This window comes from Zonotrichia albicollis, chromosome 2 (genome assembly GCF_047830755.1).
Source record: "Zonotrichia albicollis isolate bZonAlb1 chromosome 2, bZonAlb1.hap1, whole genome shotgun sequence".
NCBI classification, from domain to species: Eukaryota; Metazoa; Chordata; class Aves; order Passeriformes; family Passerellidae; genus Zonotrichia; species Zonotrichia albicollis.
In genome coordinates this window covers 42,647,499-42,657,182 of record NC_133820.1, presented here as the reverse complement: position 1 = coordinate 42,657,182, position 9,684 = coordinate 42,647,499, and the positions used below count along the sequence as shown (strand labels likewise).

The 9,684-nt window shown below is 39.2% G+C and overlaps 1 protein-coding gene across 4 annotated transcripts in view; it reads right to left on the bottom strand.

The window, feature by feature from the left end:
• Nucleotides 1-2,601: 2,601 nt before the first annotated feature.
• The window catches only part of RIMKLB (ribosomal modification protein rimK like family member B), a 44,058-nt gene continuing 36,975 nt past the window's right edge, over nucleotides 2,602-9,684 (bottom strand). For 3 of the 4 annotated variants that reach the window (XR_012578977.1, XR_012578978.1, XR_012578976.1), the window contains exons 6-8: nucleotides 9,165-9,368; nucleotides 3,173-7,708; nucleotides 2,602-2,779 (exon numbers count right to left, since the gene is read on the bottom strand). Coding sequence is in view for 1 of the 4 variants with exons in the window: in XM_074534965.1 (XP_074391066.1) it covers nucleotides 7,245-7,708; nucleotides 9,165-9,368 (668 nt within the window). In the remaining 3 variants the exon portion in view is untranslated. Of the gene's footprint in view, nucleotides 2,780-3,171; nucleotides 7,709-9,164; nucleotides 9,369-9,684 lie in introns of those variants that run through there. The other variant, XM_074534965.1, reaches the window with a different exon arrangement.

Genomic DNA, 9,684 nt, shown 5'->3' with positions numbered 1-9,684 from the left:
ACATATGTACCTTGGGAAAACATCTGATTGGGGCACATGCTCCAAATGTTTTTCCTGATAGGAATGTGCAATCAAAGAAGTTTCAGAGCCATTTAGAACTGAAGAGATGGCTGAAACTACCAACTCTTAACCACAAACTCAGAAACATTATATAATTTGCATTTCCCACTTCCAAAAAGAATGCTAACTGTTGGTGATTCGCATCTTTTTTTGCTACCTTGAGATTTAGGAAATCTCCAAAAATAACATTGTTCTTTATTATCATGGCATTTCTAAGGCATACATATATCTTAAGTAGCAAAAAAAGCAGTCAGACTGTCAGCCTATGAGGCTGACAGTTGGCTGATGGTAAGGATGTTTTTTACCTTCATAAAATATAATTCTTCATAAAAGTCTTTTGTAGAATCTTCCTCATTTATTCCTTGGTTTTTAAACTAGGTTACAATGAACATTTCACCAATGGCACAAATATGAACAGTCTTCTGTGGAGCAGAGAATGACTGGGCTACATGCATTCTTTTCAGCCCTATTTTCCAGTACTCTATAAATGTGGTGATTTTGGTGAAATTTAATTTTTAAGACAAGTACTATGCCTTATAAAGGTAGAGGGGAAACTGGAATGTTCAATCAAAGAAGAGAATTAGGGCATCAGGTAACCAAACATCAACTGAGACAGATCAATGCGCCTCTTGTATTACAAGCAGTTTTTTGATGGTCAGAATTCTGTAAATCAGACTCACCATTCAAAGGGACAGTTCAGGAACTCTGCCTCTCTTCTCCATTCCCCTTACTCCAGTTAGTACTTTGCAATCCATTTCTCCCAGTACTGGAGGTTTCTCAGGTCACAGTCATGAGTGTCTTCTGCTGCTGCTGCCACCTACCAGTTTTATTATTCTGTTGCAGCAGAAGGGCATATAGAAGAAGTTCTGGTTCAGCATGCAGATAATCATCATCCCTTGTCTAAAAGTCATGGCCTATTCAAGTTCTACATTTCCCCATACTCTAGGCAAATAGCACTGGGCACAACCAAGATCAACACAAGGCTTTGAAAGCCATTCCATAAAGAGAAAGGAGCATGATCTGTAAAACCACCTTTCAAGCAACATTAAATATTAAAACTTGAAATATGAGAGAATGCAGTAAACTTTGGTAAACTCTCGCCACCAAAGATGAATTGCAGACTCTGCAAAGAACTAGTACTGTATTTCTTTCAAGAAAATCTTCACATAATATGTATCTAAAATCAGGTTAGAGATGCAAAACTGTGATCCAACATGAATTAATGAATAAATCTGAGGAAAAGAAATTTTTATTTTTAGACATTATTACAAACCCCAAAAAGACACCCAACCACATGCCTGAAAGTGTTACACCCGTGTCCTATAGCAGCTGATGCACAAAAATATACACAAATAAAGGAATAGGCCTGCACAATGCTGAGACGCAAGAAGTGGGTATGTCTGAAAGGAAAAAGCATTGGAAACATAAGTATAACAGGTTTGTAAAATTACCTTGCAAGTAAAATTAAAAGACACAAATTATACACTCAATTATACCAGTGAAATTGGATATCACTCCACTGACTTTCACAGAGTGATTCCAGGTTTATCTTAGTGTAATTGAGAGCAAAATTTGGCTCTAAAATTATTCCCTCCCACCTTAACTTGAAGCTACAATTTATTATATTGCTGGTAAATTTGCTTTCTTTCAGGAAAATACAAACTGAGACCATGAAAAATTGACTATTTTATGATGGTATAGAGGAGTAATTTATGTACACAGAAAAAAAATCTGAAACAAGTGCTAATTCTTTACAGATGTCCTGGGAAATATAATACTGCATTAGGAAACTTGGAAGCCTGTTTGTAGGCTAATATTCTTCAACTTGGAAGGGTATTCCAATTGTCTAATATTTTACCTCTGAGTAAAATACAACATTCTCCCCCTTAAATTAAGTAAAAAAATATTAAGTACCCAGTACTTTTACATTGTTTGAGATTAAGGGAGAGAGTTTCCAGAGAAGGATAAAATGTACAAGAGCTTTGATACACCAGTAAGGGCAAGATAAAATGTGTCACCCCATCCTCCACAAACAGAAATCATCAGCTCAACAGTCTTTTTCTGCAGCACACATATTCGTCCATCTGTCCTCTTTACAGGATCCTGTCTATTGAATTTTAATAGAATTAACATTCTTAGGACAAGTTCATTCATTCCTATCAACTACTTACTTCCGCAGTTATATTTTATGTTCACTTAGCAAACAACATATCTTTCAAAAATCTAAGCTAAAACAGTACACTTGAAGACAACCTAAAACTGATCAAGAGGAAGGGGAATTAATGTATTACAAAACTATTCCTCATACAGTTGCATGGGGGACTCACTTTCATCTCACCTCAGTAAAGCACAATGACAGTTTTCTTACAAGTCAACAAGTACAAGGAGGGGAAATAAGGAAGTAAAGCAGGGTTTTCTCTAAATCCGGTTAAAGAAATCATTCAACAAGTATCACCAAAATGAACTGATGGGAAGAAAGGAAGGCAGACAAGTTAGCAAACTTATCAAGGTTAGAGTAAGAGCAGAAAAGTGTCAATTTACCTGACAACAGGTCGGTTTTGGATGTCACCAAACTGCTGCATTTACCATTTTACCCGCTTGCATTACTGGGGGGAAAAGTTTAGGAAGGAACATTCGCAAGGATTTTTCATAAGTTCTCACTCTTGCCATCGGAAAGGGGAGAAGGGGTTTTCTCTGGATTGTTTGACTTTTTTGGTTCCTGAAAAGTTTTGCAAAGAACAGTAACAAAGTGTGAACTGTTAGAACACATTTCTGTAAAAAAAAGGAGAATAAGTCATCCAAAATAGCACAACAGCAAATCCCACCCAAAATCCGCACAGTTAATTTGTGTCATTGTTTTAAACAAATAAAAAAAAACCAAAAGCTTTTCAACTCAAATTAGAAACATGGGAGGCTTGGAGACTTCCAACAGCAGATCCACCATCAGAATGCTCCAAAAGTCACCCTCAAAGGTTAAGAAAGATTTAAAGAAATAAAACAAAGGAAAAGGCAGCAAACACCTGGTTATAAATACTGCAGTGTTCAGTTTAAAACAATTCCTAAAACAGTGAAAAAATCAAAAATTAAAAAAGACAGTAGCAACAGAAGTTACCTGTCTGAGCACCTACTATTCCATAGAGAGAACAGGAGTGGGTCGTGTGTCTCACACCAGCCATAAAGCCCATAAACCTTCTCAAAAAGAGTGAGCCATGAGAAAGATACTGTACAATCTGTTTTCAAAGTCTCTCTAAGCCCTTATGGTCCCTTATGTATTTAACTGACAGATTTTTGCAATGAGGGAATTTAGCCAGCGTCACTGGTTTCATTCGTTGGATTTTGTAGTCCAGCATAACATCTGAAGAAGTATCTCCTTTGTGTCTGACATACCCAGATGTTCCAGAGGTTATTTCCCGAGTAAATATCTCACAGCAAAGATAGCACACGAAGTGGGAGAAAAGGCTTCAAGACTGACCGTCAGCTCAGAACAAAAAATGTAACAGTCAATGTAAACATCAAGCATTGACACTGTTTTACAGATAAGGTGTTGCAACATTACAAGAAAAGATTTTATAAAACACATTAAAGCATTAAATACAAGGATTAAGATACAATCCATACATTGACAGCAAGACATCAATTACAAACACAGTGAGCTGAACAGAATAAAATCTCCAGTGTTACAGAGAACAAAATTTCATCAGATGTAGTTTAAGAAACTTTTTCCTGCAAACAAATTTCTAAGTGGCTCTTTCAAACATTAAAATATACAAAAATAGTTGTATCACCATCAGCTGTATTGGCGCCACTGTAATCCACCACTATGTTGACCATTTTTTCAGCCCATGCTTCCAAACCCACACATGGAGGTAGTGTTAGTGCAACTGTATGGAAGTTTAGCATGTGATTTTCAGCAGATGGAATTGAAGAAAATAAAGTGTATAAAGCTGATATCTGTGGAGTTCACCTTCAATGGGAAACACTGCCTGGTTACCATGGACTAGTTTAGTTGGTGTTTTTCCCTTTGAGTAAAAAGAAGACACCCCCCATTGCACCCCCAGGCCATTCTTTGCATTTCACTGTTTCAGGAGCAATGGGTTAAGCAGGGAGTATTACATGAGACAAGTGTGCCCATTTGTACAAATCAACCCTCAAGCAAAGTTTTCACTCAGCATCAGTACCCGATATATAAACACATGCACAGGATGTTTCAAATCCTGTCTCCCTCTGTGACCACTATGCATAGACTTATCTCCAAACTAGTCATGGAAGCACCAACAAAGGAGCAACTTATCAGAAGGGAGTCAAAGTGCAAATCTCTCAACCCACTTGGTCTTTTTTTTAAAAAGTCTTATATTTACTTCACGAATTTTATAACTGTGAGGTGTAACCCAGGCATTCTGAAAGGGTGCTAGAAATGTAAGGTTCCTGTGAGCTACAAGATACTATGGGGATTCTAAAAAACAATCCAGAATATTCAGTTAACTTTCATCTAAGAGATGTTTCCTGTGATAGAAAAGGCCTTTGTATACCAACTAGCACCTGTTTACTCCCTGCTGTTATTCCACATGTGCTCAATGTATGTCACAGCTAGAAAGGGAAGGATTGATCCTATCAGCCTGTCAAGGAATGCAGGCACCTACTACCAGCAAAAAGGAAGAGACAAAAAAAGAAAAAATAACAACAACAAAAAAAGAGCCACCCTCCACCCCAAATTCCCCTTGGATAAACAAGCAAGGGAAGTAGAGCTCATGGAAGAGACCGCTTACTGCTCAGCAACTAGACAATTAGGTTACTTTCATGTTCTGTCATTCTGTAACTCTTCACAGAAGCTGAAGACCTTTATATTCTTCAGGTATAATCTGTGCACTTGAAGGCTCAGTAAGAAGGATTTGAAAATACCTTTACTGCTGATGATCTTTTTTCTGCTGGACCAGCAGGTCCACCCTCCTGCTTAACACCAACAGTCAACCTTTCACTTGATTTTAATAATAATATTTAATTCTACAAAAAAAAAAAAAGCCATTTTATTACATTCCTTTTAAAATAAAAAAAACCAAACTGTACAAAGAAGCATGATCAAACCTCCATAAAGTAGGTTAATACTGTTCTGTTTATTGCCTCTTGAAGACTCTCTGCATAGTGTCCGTGAGTTGTGTTTAAGGTCCAAGTGAAGGTAAAACAGCAGAACAGCAGAGAGGTGAGGAAGGGCCACAGAGGTGGGCAGTGCAGAACCTCAGAGGGTACATGGGACATGCTCCATTAAAGTATCCAGAAAACAGCAGCATTGCACACACACAACCCCCCTCCAAACAAACCTATTTTCACAAGATGATTTTTCAATTGTAAACATTTTACGTTTTGTTTTTAAAAAAGAGGCTTATCTTTATATATATATTTATATATATATATATAGTTCCAGGGCTTTATGAACCCCGAGAATAAGAGGGGAATGAAAAGGGAGAAGGAGGAGGAAAAGGAGGAGGAAGACAGGGACTGAAAAATGGATTCAGTATCTGTTTTGGTTATCTGTTTTCCAAACCAGCTCAAGGCTAATGACAAAATGCACAGCCAGAAGGATTAAGGAAAATCAGGAAGTCTGGAAAAAAATTAGGAGCTAAACAGCCAACACTCTCAAAAAAATAAAGCAAAACAATTGTGCACACACAAACACACACGAGTGTGTGCACTCACACCACACACACGTAAGGGTCTAGGATCAATCCCTTAATTGTTTGTGGACCTAGGGTTTTGTTGTTTTTTTTTTCTTTTTTAAACTCTGGCTGAGCTCTTTTTTTTTTTTGCCTTCTTTTTTTTTTTTTTTTTCCTTTTTCAAATCTGCCACGTTTTCCAAAGCTAAGAACTGAATATTTCTCCCCAGTTATACTCTTTGGGTTTATGCCAACATCAAGTTCTTATGTTCAGTGGGGAAAAAGTAAGCCTGGTAAGTATTGTATGAACTGCAGCTTTATTCTAAAGTTCCTCTGGATGACTAATCACTTTTAACCAGCTCTTCCCTCCTCCACACCTTACCACATTCCTCCCTCCAAAAAAAAGCAAACAAAAACAAACAAACAACCCCCCACCAATGTACAGGCTATAACTCAGTGTTTTCTTAACAAACAGTCTGCGGTGTTTTCACTTTGGCCACTGTTAAAGATGCAGGCATAGAGAAGGGAGTGTTGGACTAGCATGTATTAAAGAAAAAGGAACATTAACATTGCAGATCTCTCTCAGAAAGACTAAAACACTAACAAATACAAGTCGATGCACGTTTGCTTTAAACTAGTGTAATTCTTTTTCACATTTTTAGATTAAACATCATTTTGTATACCAAACATTACAGTGCTGTTTATCTCCTCCAACCATGCAAAAAGTAGGTAAAAACGTGCCACTTCTGCCCACAAATAGAATATGACCAATTCCCCTATATACCTTCCAAAATCAGGATTTGAAATGAGAAAAATAGAAGTATCCTCCTTTAAAAAGGGATTTAGACACAAAGCTGCCACTTAATACCAAGATGGTACAATTTACAGATTTTTACAGAAAGTTCACATTAAGTCAACTGACACTTCTCTCAGCCTCATCATTTGAAAGGCCGTATCCTGCAAGGTCAGAAAGTGATGACTTTAAAAGGATCCTGAACTTACAGCTCCCATCTGCAAGAGTAGGAACAGTAGGTGTCAAGGAATTTTGAAATACTTGGTATTTAACACCTTCAACTCACATAAAGAATTTGAGGCACTAAACAATTTACAGGATCAAGCCTTACAGAGGTAGAAGAGACTTAACTGGTGCAGCAATTCACAGAAGTTTCTAGAGAGCTGCCAGACAACTTTCTGAAAATCTTCAAGTGTGAATCACGCTTCAATGCTTTCCTGTGAAGACACATGAACTGCAATATATCTGGGGACCAAAGCAGCATCCAAATAAAATTGCTGCTTGGTTACGAACTGAGCATCTCCACCGTAAAACTGACTAAGAATGAAGACAATTTAATGTTCTGCAAATGAGTAGGGACAGCATTCACAGCACGTGTGCCTTTTACTTTTGCTCTCTCGACTGACACACCCACCCCCCTTTCCTCATTCCTCTGAGCGTCTCTGATAAACAGCATTGCAAGTTGGTTTAGAAAAAAAAATTTACAAGAGAGAGTTCTGTTGGTCACCTATTTACACGTGGCATCACTCCACAAGGAGCTTGATCTCATTGGCTAGTAGCTGGTTCATGTTGAAGAGAGCCCCCGGGAGCTTGGTGAGCAACTCTCTCTCCGTGGTCTCAGGGTCGCTGTCGACAGAGCTGGAGCTAGCACTCATGTTGTCGACAGCGGCCCCAGCTGGAGGGCCCAGCTCTGGCTCGCTAGTCTCGCTGGCCGTGGACACCACGGAGAGCAAGGACATGCGCCGAGTCAAGCGGCCGGGGGCCAGCAGGGAAGCGGCATAGTCCGCTATGATACCAGCTACGTCTAAATTACAAGCCTTGTCAAAGGCAATGAAACCTACATTTGCATTGGCCTCGCAGACGTAGAATGAGCCGTCGTCCTTCATCAGCAGGTCAATGCCGCACACATCCATCCCCAGGATGTTTGACACTTGGACTGCCAACTGCTTGCCTTGTTCGCTCAGCGAGCACATCATTCCTACACCACCTGGAAAAAGGGAAAAGAACTTGCTGTCTGCACTCAGGTCACAAGGGACTGACATCCTTCTCAACCGGGCCGTGATTTTCAATTGGGAAGCTTCAAAGTCAGCCTGCAAGCGCACTGCTGATGACTCAGAAAGTGACCTCCTTTCCACAGTGACTACTAATGAACTTGATGCCACACCAGGATTTCAAAAGATTCTGACCTGCCTTTAGCAAGTCAAGAGTATGACTTGTTTAAAAACAGTTAAGCAATGACTTTTTAGTCAAGAAAAAATACACATTTTTATGACCCCAGGATATTAAAAAAATGAACTAACAAACCACCCTTGTTCCTTCTAAGGTAGAGGGTTTCCTTACATGTTTGTACGTGATCAGAAGAAATATTTCAGCAAAATTAAACCTAGAGCTCTTGATAAGATTACAACTGTAACTGTAGATATAATTGAGAGGAATGGGGATTAAGACATCATCATCTGCTCACATACCTCTCTACTTGCTATCACAGGTTACTGTCTCTAAAGCAAGAATTAGGGAACATCTATGTCTGAACCTCAGCTGTCAGGTTCACAGTCTATCACTCAAGTATTATCTGGCTCAAGCTTCATCTATTGCAATAGTTAAATTGAAAAATAACCCAAATAATAAGAAACAAACAAACAAATAAACAAACAAAAAAATTAGCAGAAAAATCTTTCAGGCTATATTTCCTTTGCATGAAGTAGTAACTAAAATCTCTTAGGCATTTTGACTAACCAAAACTGCACTATACATGAACACATTTTATCCCATCCCTGCTCAGGTTCAGTACAGTTTCAGCGAGTCACCCTCAAGCGTCCTGCCTCCTTTTACCCTCAGAAACTCTCAAGTCCAACATCCAAACCTATGCAAAATCTCAGTTCTGAACATGCTACAATCAATGCAGTAACCTCCTCTTTCTCCCAGATATGGTCTTTGTGGGAAGAGGTAGCAGGTAGAAACCTGATAGACTTAAGGCAGCATAGAAAATGAACAGTGCAATCCAATTGCTTATTGCCTTCAACAGCTTTCTCACTTAACATTTTTTTCTACTCTCTTGCCAAATGACTGACTCCTCCACGTCCCTTAAGTGTTGCTTTCTCTCTTCCTTCATTTTCTGTTGCTCTCAACAGGATGAAACAAATGATAACATAGCATTAGCATCAAAATGCCATTACCACATCAGTTGCTCCATTTGTGTTCTAGAACTTTCCCATGCTTGTCATCATCCCATCTATCAAACACTTTGAGCAAAGATCATCTCTCCCTCTCTGTTTGCTCAACATGCTTCTTACTTAATCCTTCCTCTCATGTCTCCCCCTTAAACCCCCAGCAGCAAGCACAATTAACACAAAATAACACCTGCAGCTTACTTCAGTCAGCTTTGTGATTTTTCAACTGGGTTGAAATATTCTGATCAAAACTATGAGCAATGCTTTTCCTACCAAGTGAGCAGTTACTCTGCATCCTCCCATCTGTCGAGCAGCGGAGCATGGTGCCCACCACACGGCCTCCCACTACGATGACGCGCACATCCTTGCCATGGGACTCCTTAACGTATTTTTGAAACAAGTACGGGGCATCGTGACGGATCAAATGGCTTAGGTCTGCCAAATGGTGCTTGTCTCGTGCCAGGAACACAGCTTTACCTGTATGGAGGAAAAAACATCAGGGTGTTGAAAGCAGCTGCCCATCTGAGCTGCATCAATGATTCAGCACGTGAAAGTAAAACCTCTGACCGGCACACTGCCCATTCTCAGAGGCCCCATCTGTAGCTTATATCCATTTACAAACTCCTCCATGGACAAGAGTGTTCCACTGATTCAGTGCTTTTAAGTGCTCAAGTACTGACAGCTGAGGAGACATGAGTTTAAAAAAATAGAGAGAGAAAGAAAGAAGCAAGGAAAAAGAAAAGATCTTTAGATAAAGGAGATAGTCTTGCAGTTTCAACTTCTTTTGGTACAA